This window comes from Danio rerio, chromosome 18 (assembly GCF_049306965.1).
Source record: "Danio rerio strain Tuebingen ecotype United States chromosome 18, GRCz12tu, whole genome shotgun sequence".
NCBI lineage: Eukaryota > Metazoa > Chordata > Actinopteri > Cypriniformes > Danionidae > Danio > Danio rerio.
Window position 1 is genome coordinate 22,418,318 of NC_133193.1, and position 19,020 is coordinate 22,437,337.

Genomic DNA, 19,020 nt, shown 5'->3' on the forward strand with positions numbered 1-19,020 from the left:
CATCTTTTGGGTGGAAACACAGCTATTGTCCAAATTTGACTTTGTAATACAAAGGCCAATGTCAAAACTCCGGCAAGATAACACAGTCAAACTCAAACATTAGCAAAATGCTAACAAAGGGGACATTTCCATAGGTCAAAAAGATTTTCATACTCGTTACATTGAGAACTTACACCATGGTAACCAAACAAATTGTACAGTGACCCCTTCCCCCCAGGTTAAGGCTGTGTCCTAGAAGAGGAAAGAGATCAGCAGAAGAATAGTCTTGACATATGAGCTCCTTTGGCTAAACCTTTTATGTTCTTAGAGAGGCTTAGGTCACCTTCTCTGATAGAGACAATATCACAGGGCTTCTATGAGACAAATGGAAATGTTTCCCCCTGCCACGTGTAAAAAAGCAACGGGACCATGACGGCCCAGAACACGCAGTCCAAAACAGAAACAACATTATCAATCTCACTTTATAAAAGAGATTTAAATAGCCCACAGTGAGAAGGCAACGAACGCAGGAAGGTTAACATTTCAACAGTCTCAGATTGCCTACTGTGCATTATTCTGACAGGAGTGGAAACCACTTTTCCTGACACAAATTTCCTGTGAAAATGACACGCTTCATGAATCTAAATCCTATTTGAGGTTACTCCATAACTGGTGTGCCAAAAAAAGCGAGCATGACGTTTAAAAAAAAAAAAAAACTTTATTTGCTCCTGACAGTGTATTACGCTCATCCAAATTTAGAATGGAAATGATTGCTCCACAAGAAAATACTATTTGCTTTCTCGTATCATGGCGAATGCCCCAGGGCTGCACTTGGGTGTCATGGAGCTGCATGTCTCCTTTGTTTCATTGCAGCAGTTTTTTTTTTCTCCTCCACAATCCCGGGAGAGGGAGGAGAGCCGGAGTGACTCACACACAAAGACTAATTTGTTTGTTGGTAAAGAGAAACTTTAGTTCTCAGTTCCGGTTGGATCCATTAATAAATTCAGACCGTCTGGCAAGACAAAGAGAGGCAGAGACAGAGTGAGAGAGAGAGAAAGATACAATGTCTGTCGGTTAAAATAAAGTAGATGAAACTACTGTATAAAAAAATACTTGACAGCACGTCAGAATGGCTTATTTGTACATTTAAATGGGAAGACTCAAAACATGAAGCTTTTTCCAGCAGAAAGCATGTGCAATGTGCTGATGTAAGTCTCAGTACTCCTAAAACTGCCACACAAGATGTGCGAAGCTCACTGACACAAACATGCCCACCAGTTGACCTCCACATTCAATCCTCCAGGATGATCCGAGGCCAAAAAGCTCACCCAGTTCCTATTCCCCGTCCAAAGATCTTCTGTAAACACAGGCAGTCAGAGAGGCATCTGAACCCTTCTCCAGCCTGTCATGTTGGCATTGCTTTCAGCAGGTCAGATTTTACAGCTAAAGCATACAGGACAGATTCCTTCTAAAAGCAGGACTACACTTTTTAAACGACTACCCTACAGATATATTGTCTTATTGCTCACTTCTGAAAAATATCAGCTTGCATAAACTCTCAAATACTTTAAAGGCAGGTTTGAGGTTTTATTTGTGCATGATAACAATGAAGTTTGTTCTTCTCCTTTCCAGACAAAATGAAATAACTTTATCAGGAGTTATCATATAAACACGCAATAAACATGTGAACAGATGTTAAGAAAGATGAATTTAATGAAAAGTCATTGTAAGAATGACCAATCTGACACATGAACCTGTTGATGCCGGATGTTTGGTTAGAATGCATCTAGTTTACTTCAGGCTAAACAAAGAGATCTGTTTAAAAAAGAAAGACAAACAGCGTGACACGGCACAATCACAGCCAATCAGAACATTACTCAGGATGATGCAGCAGAAATGGAAACCAAGTAAAGGATTGTCAACATGTTGATGTCAACTCTGTCGGTTATAACAAAAACTCATGGAAACTTTATATCGTCACTTTATCGCGTTGTCAGTGTCTGCCAGATATAACAAAATAGGTTCAGTCCTTCCCACACATAGGCTTTACTTGCGTGGCCCAACCAGATATGTTATCGACAGCCCAAGTATATTTGGTGACATTTATTTTTTATGATCATCATTCTTTCAGACTTTTTTATCCGCCTAATAGGCACGTAATCTGTTACCCAGAAGAAAATCTTCTCTGGACCTACACGTTTCCTACTTGAGTGTGCGAGAATGATCCACACTCACAGACAATCCAAAGTCCCAGTTTTAAGTCCCAAAAAAGGTTCTGTGGGTCTCTGCAGAGACATAATGACCAATCACACGCAGGCGGGATAATATTTACTTTAGTTTGTTTGCTTTAAATGCTCATGTTGTTTTGTGCATGTACTTGAGTTTTGTTTAATACATTCAATAAGAGTGTTTTCTTTGTGCAGCTAAAATTTAAGTACATAAAATTGTGTTTGCTTTACTTCCTGTGGGATTTTAGTTTTTACATTCTCAAACAGTAAAATGAAACCTATAGTCTTTGATTAATGCAGTTTGCATTTTTTGCCAAATAATTTTGTCAGTTGTTACAAACTTCAACCAAGTTATGTGTTTTCCTCTTCACAGTAAGTAAACATGTAGGCCAGGTTATTAAAAAACAAATATTGTGCAAATGATCCCTCTGGATATCACATTATTGTGTTAGTTAATTAGACAAAACAACTTCTACCAAGATATTCATGTGAAAAAAAATATCCGAACAGAAGAGATCTCCTTTTAACACTTAAACAAATCATAACAAATTAAGTTAAGGATATATGTGTGTAGTCAAAAACTCACTCACTGGTTGCAAAACAAGTGAGGACAAACGTGGCTTATTCTAATCAAATCACAACCACTGGGGTCCATATTAAATGACGATAACTGTCATTATATGTGCTACTCCCAACACCTCTGCCAAAACGAATACGTCAGTCATCTGAAATGAAATCTCTAAAGCTCAACACTGGGGATTATGTAAATGTGTTGTTTGAAACAATCCCAAAAGCATGTTCTATCTTTTAAGAGAACACAAAGGACAGCTCCTCCACCCCGTCCACACCACCTCAGCGGTGAGCAGCAGTGTTAAGGACCTCAAATCATTTTCCCTAAGAGGATTGTGTTCAGCTCTGCGTTCGGCTATAATCATCAGGAATCAGTCCATATTATCTGGCCAATCCTCCCAGAGAGGTTATGGGCTCAGCTCTAGTTCACCTGCACTTGTTGTCTTTCCAATACACAAAATTCGACTGCCAAACAGAAATGCCTACAGTGCTCGTCTTTTTCCATGCAAACAGTAACACGGGAGAGTACCATGGTTTTCACACCATGGTACAAACAGACTGGCCTGAAACGCAACTCCTGCTGTTTACATTTGATAAACTTTTGCTGGCCTTCCACAGGAATCCCTGTATGTTTTTAGACAGATGAGTGAAAAACAAGAACTGTAGCCTGCAAACGTCACATTGAATTCATCAGATCTTATTTGCGAAAGGAAACATGCACAGCTATTTGTTTGAAAGCAAAAGCCTCATACTGCAGTATGTCTTAATTGCAGCTGTTAAAGTGACCAGAAGATATGACGACCCTCGTGGGACCGATTGAGATCTTAAAGTGGTTTCAGTAACCTCTGATAATCTCTCAGAGTAATTGTTCTCGGAAAACAACACAGTTTTTGGTTTTTTGCAGTTTTCCCAAACTCACACTGTTATCTGGTGGAGCATTTCTGAGCCACATTAAACTCTTCCTGGTTTTAAAGCTTAAGATAAGGAGCGAGTGAACTTTCAAAATTAAGCAAAACTATGCAAAGCATTTGAAGTGACAATTTATACTGTGTTATATGTGACTGTTTGGAAGAATACGCAGTTCAAATGAACCATGAATGCTACAAACCAAAGACAAACCAAAAACAGACACAACACGGAGCCATAATAAAGACAGAATGCTCAAACATAACTGTTTTCTTCCCCTCTTTGTTTTCTGATGTTGGAATAGGTTGTGCTGTTTTTAGTTCTTTAAACAATTTAAGCTCTTCATGAGTTCTGAACCAACCAATATATGCAAATAATTTTCAATTTGGCCAGAGAACTGGTCCCCTGACTGACCCTGCTTTCTCTCAAGGTTTGCTCTCCATTTATGTAAATTGGTGGAGGTTTGGTTCCTTGCCAGTGTCACCTATGGCTTACATGATTGGGGTCAGTAGAGCTGCTTTTCAGTGGCTCGTCCAATAAAGAGTGACAATAGTACTAAACACAACTGAATCAGTTTTGAACTAACTAGACTAGAACTATGCTAGTGTGCTACCACTACTCTACAGCCTGTCTGATATGCTGAATATGTCCTACAAACTGAAATATTGGTATGGCTTTGTGTGCTTTTCAGGTTCGCTGGTGTAAAGTGTCTTTGATACACTCTACATTGTATAAAGCGCTAATAAGAAATAAAAGTGACTTGTAGGTATGGGACGATAATCCTTCTCAAGGTATACTGCGGTTTGGAAAAGTCAAAGTTTTCTGCTATACCATTCCTAAGGTAGGTGTAAGATTTTTTGTTTACTTTTTTGTTTTTTAGGACAACAGTATCTCCAGCAGAAAACATATTTAAAGATGCTGTTTTAAACTGTGAAGAAATCTGTGTTTTTGAAACTAATGAAGACAGCACAAGTTAAGGATTCATTTGAATTATTTAGCCTGACATGTTCACTGCTCTAAAATAATATAAATGTTTCTTGTAATAAAATATATTCTGTTCAATTGGGGAAAATGTTGCTGTTTTTTACGCAGACATATAAAAAGAATGTTTTAGAGCAGTAACCACAATACCGTGAAACCGTGACATATTTATCCAAGGCTATCATACCATCAGAAACTTATACGTGCCCATGCCTAGTGACATGACTTGTGGGTGGTCAGTCACAAAAACTTTTTTCGCTTTGTTTTGTATCTTCAGGTCCAGATGTAAAAATGACTGTATGAATGCACAGCGAAGCCAAACCGAATGCAAGACTTTCTTTTTTTGGTCTGACCCAATGGGACTAGAGTTATGAACACATCAAAAAATGATTCTGCTGCTTGTTTAACCTACTTATTTAAATGAGTTAAACAACACAATTGTTGAGTTTAGAGGGACAACTTAGTTGTTTTATGTTCAATTTGTTTAAAAACTATTAAGTTACCTTAATCGATTTGTGTTGGGAAAACATGAAGGAACTGTGTGCAACCCAGCAGTTTTTACAGGCAATATGCTGATTTGGCCTTTAGAAGCATTACTTATAATTCATTTATTGTCCCTTTAAATCAGTTGAATGCATTCACAATTAACAGCTTAAATGAAGTAGCTCAAATTTCTAAATTAATAATGAGGTCATGCCATACCACAACACAATAATATAAGACAAAATGACTTCCTTTAAGTGGTCTTGGAATGTAACATTCCCCAACAGGCCCTGTGAGTAGTCCATAACTAACTTTCGCCTAGAAGCGTCACCTGCCCGCAGTGCCCTTCAAGGGCACAAAAAGGCTTTCTGGAAATCTTCCAAGTTTAAACGCCACCAACCAGACGTCTTTCAACATGCACTTACAGCCAATGCATTTCCTGCACCTTCCTGTGGAAAAACAACAAAACGCTGACATTTGGAGTTAATTCCTCTTTTTTGGCCCGATTTCAAAGAGCGCTTTGCATTAGCCCTCTGTGATGGGGCATTGAGTCAGCCCCGCAGTAAGGGGGCACAGGGGAGCCCGACCAAGTTCCTGGTTTGCTCACACCTGCCACCTCAACTGCTGTTTAATCCCACACATGCTGGAAGTCATCTGACCACTGGTCTGGTGCTGAACTTCCCTTCAATGGCCCTCACTTCAAAAGCACAAGCTCGTATGTCAGAGCCCAACTAGTAATACAACACCACTCGTTCCCCCTCCTCGCGTGCTCGGCTAGCAAAACCGGGCCTGGAAGATGGAACAAACATGGTGTGTTGCTGAGGCAGAGGTTTATGAAAGATATGGGTCAACTAATTGTATGGAAATACACCCAAATATTAATTAGCATCTTTCAAAAATCCTAAAAAAACTTTTTTTAAAATAATGAATGAATTAATTAATAGTACTCAGAAAAGTTTTACTTGCACATAATTTACTCAAGCCATACAAGATGTAGAAAAGATTTTTTGCCTAAATTGTGATTCTAATTGGTGATTCACAAAACGCAACTCTAAGTGTTAGAAAAATAAGCTAGACTAAATTAATACCAATGGCTCCTTATAATATTCTCAACCCAGGCTCATTCTGATTACATACCTCTATATACATTTCTGGAGAGCACCAAATACATCCCAAAAGTTATGTTTTTTTTTTGCAGTTTTTGTTTTTGCGAATCCGCCAGAGGCCACTGTGTATGCTTTTGGGATCTCAAATTTCTCTCACGAGTGCCATACGTGCCTGCTCTTCTTGTGTAAATCCGCCAGAGGCTGCTGTCTACTGACAGGCTGATCGACTGGCCCACCCTCCTCCTTCGCTAAACCCAACCTATAGTGTTTTCAAAAGCATTGATTAATCAGCAGCCCCCGCCCCCCCAACTTTCCTAAACCCAACAGACAGTTTTGAAAAGCAATCCAGGAAAAGAAAAGCACCCTGATTTTACCACGTTTTCAGATTTTACCACATTCTCACCCTGTTATTAACTTGTTTATTTAATTTTTTTCCTTTTTTTCGTCTTACCTGCTTTCTGTAACCGTTCTTCGCCAGACTATAACCCCATTGTAATGGTCAACTCCACTCTGCATCTCAAATCCCCTGTCGTACACAGCAAGCCAAAAGACAAACTGATAACTGATGTTTATATGGAGGTAAGCGGTCAGTTGGTAAGCACGAAAAAGAATGGCATCATACCGGCCCATAGTGTTGGTTTTAAAAGATGAAATGCAGCCATAAGCTCCTCTGGCCACATAATTCACTCTCTCAGAATGAACCTATATTGGATACACTAATGTGTTGTGAAGTGAAATGATCAGCCATATTCACTATCTTTGCAAAGGCTATGGACTAGGTACTGATACTGTACATTAGAGCACTTTTGCTTTACAAGATCTCAATCCATCACCAGGAGCCATGGGTTTTCATTTTGTTAATGTTTGCATAAAAATAGGGAAACGTGTAATTAAAAGCTCTAATAATGATTTTATAATTTAAAAGACACTTTTAACATTTACATTTTGCATATATTTTTTTTTTTGAGAGTCGAATTCAGTTTTAAAAGACATTTTGATAAATTGTTGTATTCATTAAAGAATCCTAAAGAAAATTTATCAAAGTTTCAAAAAAAATATATATATATATATTTATATATATATATATATATATATATATATATATATATATATATATATATATATATATATATATATATATAAATTTTTGTTTTCAAATTCCATGATTATAATAAGTTAATAATTAAATTATAATTTATAATTATATTATAAAATTATATTAATTATAAAATTAGAATTTTTTAGCACTCAATCTGCTTGAACTAAATAATAATAAGCTTAACTAATAATAATTAAATTCAAGTTTATTTGTATAGAGCTTAATATAATAATCATTGGAATGATAACTGTTTTTATTTGAAAACTGTAACAGCATCTTAAAAATATTACTGACTTATTTCTAGAAAAACAAATAAATCTTTGAATAGTTTGAACTTTTTTTAGCTAGAGATATACATTTAGGAAGTTGAGAGAATTATGAGAATTGGGACACAAACAAAGCTAAATCATCAGCCAAGAAAAAAAAACAAACACTGCATCAGCAGATGTCAACGTAAGCACAACTGCACTCCACGTGTTCTACGGTCAGCGGGTGGTCACTGCACGCAAGCCTATTTTAAATTAACATTTAATTAAACAAACACCTCATCTGGCAGCTCACTGAAGCCTTAAGACTGTCCGACTGGAGAAGCAAACATGTAGGCACGAACTAGCACAGTGACACAGATTGAGGGGCAGCGGGAGTGACTCAGAGCTCTGGATGAACAAGCACGAACGCTCCCACACTGAGCATGAGGCACAACTCAGCAAAGCCACAACCAGGTATGGAGAGACGTAAAAAATAAATAAAGAGAGAAGGAGAAGCGTTGGTCACCGCGCCGTACATCTGAGTCATAGACTCGCTCAGCCTGGGGGGGCTGAAGAAAGTGTTATGAGTAGGACGCAGAATGGAAAGAGGCGGATAAGTTTGAAATTCATTTTTGTCTGAGACTTAAGCAAACCAACTGAGTTGAATTCAACCCATTGGATTTGTTTTCTGATGCAGCAAAAAGTCAAGAAAGTAGGCGCACACAGTCACGATAAGAATGAGCAACACTGAATACCACAGAATGAAGTAGGCAAAGGTTGGTTGTCAAACAGAAAACACTTAAAGTCCAACCATTTTTAGAATGTTTGATCTCTATGACAGTCATTTTTCTTTGGATTTGTATAGCCAATGCCCACACTGTAAAAAAAATTCTAGCTGAATTAACTTTTTTAGTTGAATCAAGTGAACCTACTAGTCATCTCAACTTACATCAATCAAACTGACTAAAAATATTAAGTTTCACTTTGTGATTTAGTCAAAACCTGATTAACCTATTAAAATAAGTTACAGCAACATAAAAATATTTGTTTGCTTGACTTTGTCTACAATTTATAGTGCAAGTTTCTATACATCTATTTTATTTATTTTTATGCTCAATAAAACAGGTTTCATGAAAATGCCAGGATGCACATACATTTTGAAAAAAATAGTATAAATAAATAAACTAGGGTTGGATAAACTTTTTATCCGATAAGAAAAAATCCATAAACTACAATGGAAACACATTTACTAAATAAATTCCAGCAAGTTCATCAAAAAAATCATGTGATTTTGTTTTAACAGATCCTGTAATAAACAAAAGTGGGTGCGATGAGACGGCATTAAAACAAACCACCGAACTGATCACTAGGGTTGGGTATAGTTTGGGGTTATTTTGATACTGGTACTAAATCGATTCTTCTAAAATGGTACTGGTGCCAAAACGGTGCCTGAACTAATACATTTGAGCCTATTGAACTATTACCATCCTGTACTTTTCGTCGCTTTTGGTACAGGATATTCCATAAACAGCTGTGTAATACCGCTCTCTGCACTTACTGAGTCATTAAAAGACCACAGACACCTGCATGCAAAATGTGGAAGTTTTTTGCGTCCGTTCGGCGTGCAGTATCATATTCCATTAAAACAACACTCTTCCACCAGTCCTTATTACATACTCGCATCCAATAAAGTTTGTTGCGGGGGCATGAATGAAATCTTCCTGAATGAAAGAAAAGCGGTCAAACTGCAGTTAAAGACAAGAAATACAAAAGGACCCTGTGAAATTACCACAATTCATATGCTGATTAGGTCCGGTGCATACCGGTTACATAGGTACCGTTGAAAGTTTTCGATACCCAACCCTACTGACCACACTGCACAACATCTGAAATTTTGTTTTGATCATACTAAAATGCTAAAATGCCTAAATGGACTAAAAGTCCACAATGGCTTCTCCTACCATTGCAAGTCCATTTTTCTTTTTGATATTTGGTGCCATTTTATCAGGAAGTGACGATTTTTGTTTTGATACATAATTAGAAAATATTTTATGCAATATTCCAGATTTGCACATAAATCTAACTCATATCTTTAGATGGAAACATGGCTAATAAATAAAGTCGCAACTGTAGACTGATATTGGTGATTCACACACTATAAAACCCAATGGTCAACTTTATCAAATGAAATAGTGTTGTTAACTCAAAATTTACTGAAAGATAATTGTACTCATTTGATAAGAGTTTAAACTCAGTGTTGAAGGTAATCAGTTAATTAAATACCTCATTACTTCAACTTAAATGTAGTAAGTTCACAGTACTCATATACTGTAGATTAGTTGAACTCAAATGGTTTGTAGCAATTGGTTTCCTCAAACAGTTTAAGTTGCCTTTACTTATTGAGTTTTACATTACTCAGTTGGTTTGAGTTCTCTTCATTTATTGGGTTTTACTAAGCTCAAATTGCTTAGTTTACTCAAATGGATTCATTTCACAGTACTCATCATTAAAATTATTTTTTTTTTACTTAAATGGTTTATTACAATCAGTTTCCTCAAATGGTTTGAGTTACCTTACCTTTGAGTTAACTTTTTGGGTTTTACAGTGCAGAGTTCTGTTAAGTTATGGGGCTAAATAGATGTTACTGAGAAATTTATATTTTAATCTCAACTTTTAACCATGTCTCTAGAGTATGAGGTGCAGGCTTTTTTTTTAAAGTCTGAGTTTGTCAACGTCCGATAAAAGCAAACACACTGACTTGCGCTCCGCCGCCAGGCTGTCCAGAGGCCGTCCGTGTGAACAGCTAAAGCCCAATAAAACAGTTCACAAACTCGCTACTCTTCAAATCAACAAAACCAAGTCTGTTTCCCTCGACCATGTATTTTTACATGTTCTATTTTCAAGCCTCATGTTTCTCCTCTCGCCTGCCCTCTCTTTCTCAATGAACCATGGAGGCTTGTTTGCCATATACTTGGACGAAGTGTGCATGGAAAGTTTACTGTGGTGAAACTTGAAAGGAGGCTATATTACATTTTATTAGCCTTACCACATTCTTTTTAAATGAACAGGATGAAAAAGACCAAAGAAGACTTCCCAATGGAGCATGGCCATTCATTTAAGATGTAATATTTTATCATCTTTTTATTCAGTACATACAGTAAAAGTGCGCCAACCCTAAAGACAGACAAATAGATATACATTCTCAACAAAACTATAAGCTTATTGTTGATTTGACAATACCTGTTAAAATGTATAATAACAAAACATTCTTATACAATCCTAAACTTTAAACACTAAATTAAAGTTTATATTCTTTACCCTAAGTCTAACCAACACAATCTTTAACCAACCATTTCAAGCCAGACAACATTACATCAGGTAACTCAAACTAGTCAAATGGACACCAAAATGGGAAGAACTATGAAACTATGTTTTTTTTTTCTTTTTTTTTTTGCTCTAATTGAGGTCAGTGTGTCAGTGGAGTGTCTTTGCAACACTTTATGAGAAAGAGACACACAGGACAATGCAATGATGGAGTCCAAGAGTGAGAGCTTACCCCCCACACAACCCTCTCTCTATAGGGCCGGTGGTCCTGGTCTCTGCAGGGTGCTGAGAAACAGACCCCCCTGACATTCACAGTGGCCTGGTTGTGGGACTGGCCACTGCGGTCAATGGCCTTCAATTGCATCCTAACTCCTTTTGAATGTAAATGCGAGTTTAAACCCAAGAATGGCGGACCTTCATTATACTACAATGCAGGCCCCCACACAATCGCAATTAGGGATTTGATGACTGAAAGTGGAAAAACATTACAAACAGAAACAAAAGATGTTTAAAAACTGTGGAAAGACGAGTAAACTGACAGCAGGAATAACAAGTTGTCATCGCAAACTTCTTAATATCATTATGACATGCTTGTTCATATCACTAACATATTATTAACCGCCATCCTGACGTGAAAGACACAAAGATCCTACATAAAGCAAGATACACAAAACCACACATAAATATGCTTAAGCCAAAGCCGCATATTAAAATCACCCATTGGAATCTCTTATTCTGCATGTCTTCTTTCCAAAAACCTAAATCACAATGTCTAAATCCAATTGTAAGCCATTAAATATTTGTTCTATCTTCTGATTGCAAACAATTGCAATTTTTGTTTGGAGTTTGAAAATGCCAACATAATCAGGTAATCAAACAACCTTTGCAAACCCAACCCTGAGGATTGGATATTTCATTTTCGCATAAATATTTTAGTCCAAAATGAGCTGATAAGGCAAGTGACAGGGATTTATTTCATTTTCAGGTTTGGCATCTTGACTGTAGGTTTTCTATCTGATCATCTTTTATCATGTGCAGTGTCCGTGACAGAGGCTGAATTTTGTTAGCCAAAATGCTCTGACACTGCAGTCTCTCTGCCAACCAAACATTCGCTCATTTTAAGTAAAAAAAAAAAAAAACAGATCAGGCATGAAGTAGGAAATGTATTTACTCTTCATCACATTTTCCAATGTTACTAACATTTAAGTAGGGCTGTTTTGTGGAATACAAAATGAGATGGTAGCCTCAGTCTGTGCGGATTTTCATTGTATCTTTCTCACACACTGAATGCATGGCGAGGGAGACTGTCATTCTACTTGACACCAGTAATGACAGAATGGGCATTTTTGACAAAACTTGATTGAATTAATATTTCTGCCCATATGAAAAAACTGCTGTTGATTCACTTACCCTCAAGCCATCCAAGATGTTAATGACTTATTGGGTGATTCATTAAAAAAGTCAACCAAAACTGACAGTTTAAGTCTTGAAAACATATAAAAGCTAAAACACAACTTTGAGGTATTATGAATTTAAATAATTTGTATTCGCAAAAAACTAAACATTAATTACAACATTAAGTCTGTTGATGACAGTGTGTAATGCATGAGTTTCATCCCACAATCACATCTGAATGGATGCAACCTCACATACAAGCTGATTTAAAACTTTTTTTCATGGATGATAAGAAGCTCTCGTTCCAGACTAACGTGAACATGTTCAGGACCATTTACCAAGGCTGCCGCTTAAAATTAATAATGTTGTAAATAACACTTTCTTCCACATACCAATTGTTTCGCAACATAAGACCTCAATGTGCCATCAGGAGGAACCACAGATATCAGTTTTGATTTAGCTTGTATATGCTTTTGAGGTTTAAAGTACCATTTTTTTCTTGACAAAGTGCTTTTAGATGCGGTCTTGCATTTTATAAATCAGCAAGGACAACAGTTTCAGCTAAAATCTTCTTTATGTTCAGCAGAAAAAAAGAAAATCACCTACAATTTGAGGGGAAGTAAAACAGCCATTTTTTGGATGAACTGTCCCTTTAACTCTCCAAATATAATTTGTATAGATTCGTTTTTTTTACTCAAGTGGTTTGTAACAATCGGTTTCCTTAAATGGTTTGAGTTGCCTTAACTCATTGGATTTTACAGTACTCAGTTTAAGTTCTCTTTATTTATTGGGTTTTGCTGTGCTCAAATTGCTTCGTTTACTCAAATTTATTAAGCTCACAGTACTCATTAGGATTCGTTTTTAAACTTAAATGGTTTGTTGCAATCAGTTTCCTCAAAAGGTTTAATATATATATATATATATGGGTCAATGACGTGACGCTCATTTTTTTGTGTCCATGTCTTTTAAATAAATTCAAGTAGGTTACAGTTTCAAAATAAATAAGCAAATTACTTGCATACATTCTCTATTTTGAGGACCAAGTTTAATTTTTTGGTTTTAATCCATTTTAAGAAAATTTTTAGGGGATTATTGCAAGAATGTCAATGTGGTGTAACCAAAAAAAATTGGTACCAAATAGTTTACCTTGTTTAAAAAATGTGAAAGCCTCAATGAAACATTGTATCGGCTAGTCTGGCATAATTTTACATTAGACATATTTAATAGTAAATAAAGGTAAATATAGCACAATTGTTTTAAATATTATAATTCATTTGGGGAATTTTTTCTGTCACCTCAAATTTCTGAAATGTCAAGATGGTGTAACCACCATTTATTGAGCCATTTTGTTAATATTGTGCACAAGACAGTTAGACAGGAAATTGAATCACAGAGAAGAACTCTTGATAAGACTAATTGCTGCATGCAAAGGTTAGTAACTCTTTTTAAAATGTGAGATACTTTGACCTTTTTAAGGTATGGTCAGCTATTCTTAGATATGCATGTCAAATAGTAAGACCCCAGAAATGCACTGATAATTGTTCATAATTATAAAAATAAGTATTATATTTAAAAGTTAAATTTGAAATATTCCCACCAAGCCCATGTGCTTACATAGATGTTATTGATAATGCCTGTCAAATTTCATTTTAAGTTGAAATGTCAAGGGGTGTAACTGGTTACACCATTTGACTCATATAGCAGGAGTCTTTCTGTCAGGGGTCAATTTAGTCAAATATCATTAGTTCATGATGCTGATCAAAAATGCGACATAAATTAAACTACTATTTGTGTTCATAGTGTAGATTATTTATTTATTTTTGTTTGAGAAATAGGTGCTTAATCCACAACCTTACTATTAAAGCTCTGTAAACATAGGATAAAATTATTTTACTGCACAACATGAATGTTTTTTTTTTGTTTATGTTAATCCATGTTTATATTCACACAATATAATGTACACACTCTCTCATTCACACACACATTCATACACTACAGTCAATTTAGTTTTTCTAATTCACCTATACCGCAAGTCTTTGGACTGTGGGGGAAACTGGAGCTCCCAGAGGAAACCCATGTCAACTCCACACAGTAAGCCATCCTGGTCCATCTTGGACTCAAACCAGCAACCTTCTTGCTGTGAGACAACTGTGCTAACCACATTAGCCACTGTATCACCCTCCTTTGAAATGTAAGTATTTTTTTTCTTCTTGAGAAAGTCTTATTTCTTTTAGTTTGGATAGAATAAAAGCAGTTTTTAAAATGTTTAAGCAGTTTTTAAGGTCAATATTGTTAGCCTTCTTAAATACAGAACAAACCACAGTTACCCAATGACTTGGCCAATAGATCTTACTTGCCTAATTAACCTAATTACATTTTTAAATGTCACTTTAGGCTGAATACTAATGTCTTACAAATTATCTAGTCAAATATTATGTGCTGTCATCATGGCAAAGATTACGGAAGAAATCAGTTATTAGAATTTAGTCATTTAAACTATTTTGTTTAGAAATGTGTTGACAATAATATTCTCTCTGTTAAAGAGCACTTGGGAATTTCTTTTTTAAATAAAAGAAAAAATTAACATGGGAAATGAAACAAGGTTGACAAGCCTCTATAGACTGAGTGCACACAGCCTTAAGTTTTGGAGGTTTTCATACTTGATGCGCTTGCTGTTGTACTATTATTATTAACAACTGGAGGTGACTCGGAGGAACTTTAATGATGAAAAGTTGTGAAGAACAAGTCAGAAGTTGCTAAACAAATGAATTGCAGTTGAAATCAGTTTTGTTTGGGTTTTTTTACAGCATGTCTGATAAAAAAAATTTCTTCTGGAGAAAGTCTTATTTGTTTTATTTAGGCTAGAATAAAAGCAATTTTTAAAAGCCATTTTGAGGTAAAAATTATTGGCCCTTTTAAGCTTTTTCCCCGCGATAGTCTACAGAACAAACCATGGATATACAATAACTTATCTAATTACTCTAACCTGCCTAGTTAACCTAATTAAGCCTTTAAATGCTACTTTAAGCTGTATAGAAGTGTCTTGAAGAATATCTAGTCTAATATTATTTACTGTCATCATGGCAAAGATAAAATAAATCAGTTATTAGAGATGAGTTATTAAAACTATTATGTGATGAAAATGTGTTGAAAAAATCTTCTCTCTGTTAAACCGAAATTGGGGAAAAAATAACAGGGGAGCTAATAGCTCAGGGGGACTAATAATAATTCTGCATAATTCTGAAGTTAACTGTATAAAAATAAATAGTTTGTGGATAAGTTGTGGATACACTCATGAAATTATTTGTTGTCAGTCAGTCGTGTATGCTTACAAAAATTGGCCTTTAATCCCAGCACCAAGGCAACAACGAGTAAGCAGCAGTTCTTACGTACTAGTGATTTACGTACAGTGTTTGGCAAATTGTTTCTAAATAGCTTAAAAGTAAAATAGTGGATTTTTTTCTAATATCATCTACTTATTTTTATTTTAATTAAGCCAACTGAAAAGAAACAGTGATGGAAAAGGTGTTAAATGTTAAACATGTTTCTTTAGTTTGTTAATATTCTATTGATGAGGGCCACACATTTAATATAAAGGATGTTATTACTTGGTGTATTAAAGTTCAGCAACCTGGTTTCATTGTTCTAAACACATTTGTCAATGACAATCCCACTGAAATTGTTGACTATCATTCTTAATTTGAATTGATTTTAATTGTCAATTTCAAAATCTTTGGCTGTAGAAGCAACACTGTCAGGTGGTGTAACTGGTTTTTGTCAATTGGTGTAACCAGTATTTTACATAAAAATATAATTATGTACATGGAAATAATGTGAAATTAAAATTAAAACACTTAGTTTAGTGTAATAAAATAGTTTTTAACATTTTTTACATAATTTGTCAAAGATTATTTAGAAACCAGAAGTGTTTTTAGCATGCGTCTGGCCGAATATTGCAAAAACCCATTAAAATGTACATTTAGAGATAATGCGAATACAATAAATGTTATTGTGGTATTTTAAAATGAAGTATTTATTTCAGTGTGTACACTTGCATATCATCTAGGAGGAGTAAATTATTTAATATTTCACAATTTTTGGCAGTTACACCATTTGACATTTTCAGTTGCATTCAGTCTTAATGTCTGTAAAAAATGGTGTAAATGTTATTTTTAATTACATAAAATCAACATGAATACAATCTGTACATTTTAAAATATCTGACGGATGCTTTTAAATCAACTTTGTAAAAGATTTTTAAATTTCCCATCTTGCCAAACCTGTTTTGTCACTGACCCATATATATATATATATATATATATATATATATATATATATATATATATTGTAAAACAAAAAAAGGAGATTAAATGATTCAAATGAAGTTTCATTTATTAAAATGTAATTTCTTACATTGGAGTTAAAGTAAGCGAGTTTATAGCACTACAAATCAACAACATGAACAAATAATTTTAAACATTAATTAAAATTAATTGATTTGAAAGAGTTGCATGTTTTCTATAAAAAAGATATCCTGTAGCTTGACTTTCATTTACACTATTTAGCAGGCAAATACGTAAATGAATATTGTATCCAATTTTAAAATACAGATTCAAAAAAATGACCCTCCTGAGGACACGGAGAAACGTAAAACAAGCACATGGTCAGTACAGTCACCTCTGCTTCACTGCGTGATGCTCGACGGAGACTCAGCGGATTCAGCTAATCTTAACATGACCGAATAACGTTTAACCTTTTCTGAGCTCAATACGACATGAAACACACGCATTATTTAGGCAAATGCTTTATATAAGCCAATTCTCACGTAGCCTCTAAATACTAACGTGATCCAGCTCATGAATAATTCATAAAGCACACTAGACTCACAACACATCCGATGTCACGACAATTAACTGATGGGCCTAGAAACACCAATTACGATAAAAATAACTCAAGTTTGGTGTTAGTCTAGAAAAATGTGAATATTTAATATTGTCGTAAGGTATTATTCACTAATAAATTGTGTCGTGTGTTACTAGGCCCTGTACCTGGACATGTGAAGCAGGTAAACTCACGCTTGACGTAACATGAGTCCACAAACACTACGAGCCGACGGATGCGCTTTTCATAACACAAGCCTACAGGAAAATACGACGTGAAGTGTAATAATTATATTATTAGCATAAAACAAGCATGAATTACCTTCTCCACGGGCACACCACAGGCAGATGGTGGAGAGAAACAGCGCAGGACCCCAAAATAAGGTCCAAACATCCCTCGCTGTTCCAGATCTCATTCCTAACAATCGGTTATTCCCAAAAAAATACAGATAAAAAGGTGAAATTGCAGAAAAACGCGAGGCTTCTTTTAGTAAGCAAGCAAAAAAGTGCAGAAAAATCTGCTTTGGATGAGCAGTTAGTTCCTTTACCCGTAAAGATAACGGGAGGCGAGGATGGAGTAGATAAAATATCTCTGGTAATAATGACAGAATTCTCCTTTAGTGGAAACATCCAGATCAATTAAAACATGCTGTTATTCTTGCCAGAAGTGAAATGATGCAATCGGGTCTGAGCCACGAATTTTATTCGACCGATAATCTGCATCTTCAGCCTCCATTTCTTGAAAGCCCGAGAGGGACGCGCAGGCAGGCAACACGGCCAGCCAAACGAGCGGCTTCTCCTCCAACAAAAACACCTTCAGTGCGCGAGCCTGTGCTCGTCTGATGAATCACGCTGTACTGATGGACGGAGGAATTTTGAGGTCACGTCCGAAGAGCCAGGCGACTCGGATAGCGTGTTAATGTATGAATGAATGCCTCACGACAGGGCTCGATCCAAAATATCCGCCAGGACAAAAATGGTTTCAGCAACTGCTCGCCCTCCCCTGCCGTCTTCACGCGCTCTCACGGTCGGTCTGTTTTGCGGTGGGGGAAAAAATCATTTTGTCGAGGTGCAAAAGTGAGCAGCTCCCGGAGCGTGGGTTTTGGTTTTCCGCACCGCAAAAACTGCTTGATATAAATGGTTTGTGAGGCTGGTGTTTGATTGTGGAGTGCCGTTCGGACTCCTCCGCGACTCTGCTGTCGGTCTCTGCTGTGTAGAATCACCGCTGTAAACAAGACTCGGCTCCTCTCGCTGAGAAACACGCCAGGCTGGAGGGAATCACAAAACATGGACTGGAAAACCGGAGCGGACAGTACAGCTAACGTTCCTCCAGAAGATCACTATTGATCTCTTAAACGTCAAGCTGACAGGATTTTTGTTTTGTTTGTTGTATTTAAAACAAAAAGTATATTTGTAACAAAAATTTCAGACATAATAGGCCTATTTTACGTAAACTACATAAATCCTAGTGCCAGCAGGGCCAGTTATGCTTATTTTAATCATTTTAATAGCTAAATATGGGTTATTTTAAATAAACGCACTAAACCAACTTAGACTTTTCATGGAATTCATGTCTCTGCTCTCTTGTGACCTGAAATGCTTATCTTGATTTGATTTGTATAAATAAATAAATAAATGAACAAATTAAATAGATCCGCTAAATTGGCCAAGCTTATTGTAATCATCATTATTTGAAACAAATGAACAACTATTAAAAAGAAAGATAGATAGATAGATAGATAGATAGATAGATAGATAGATAGATAGATAGATAGATAGATAGATAGATAGATAGATAGATAGATAGATAGACAGAGGCAT

At 35.9% G+C, this 19,020-nt stretch overlaps 1 protein-coding gene across 3 annotated transcripts in view; it reads right to left on the reverse strand.

The window, feature by feature from the left end:
- igf1ra (insulin-like growth factor 1a receptor) overlaps positions 1–18,428 on the reverse strand; it is a 166,259-nt gene extending 147,831 nt beyond the window's left edge. For 2 of the 3 annotated variants that reach the window (XM_073928786.1, XM_073928785.1), the window contains exons 1-2: positions 17,748–18,428; positions 17,522–17,617 (exon numbers count right to left, since the gene is read on the reverse strand). In XM_073928786.1, the coding sequence (XP_073784887.1) occupies positions 17,522–17,617; positions 17,748–17,829 (178 nt within the window). In that variant the 5' untranslated portion in view covers positions 17,830–18,428. 3 annotated transcript variants of the gene reach the window in all.
- Positions 18,429–19,020: the final 592 nt, after the last annotated feature.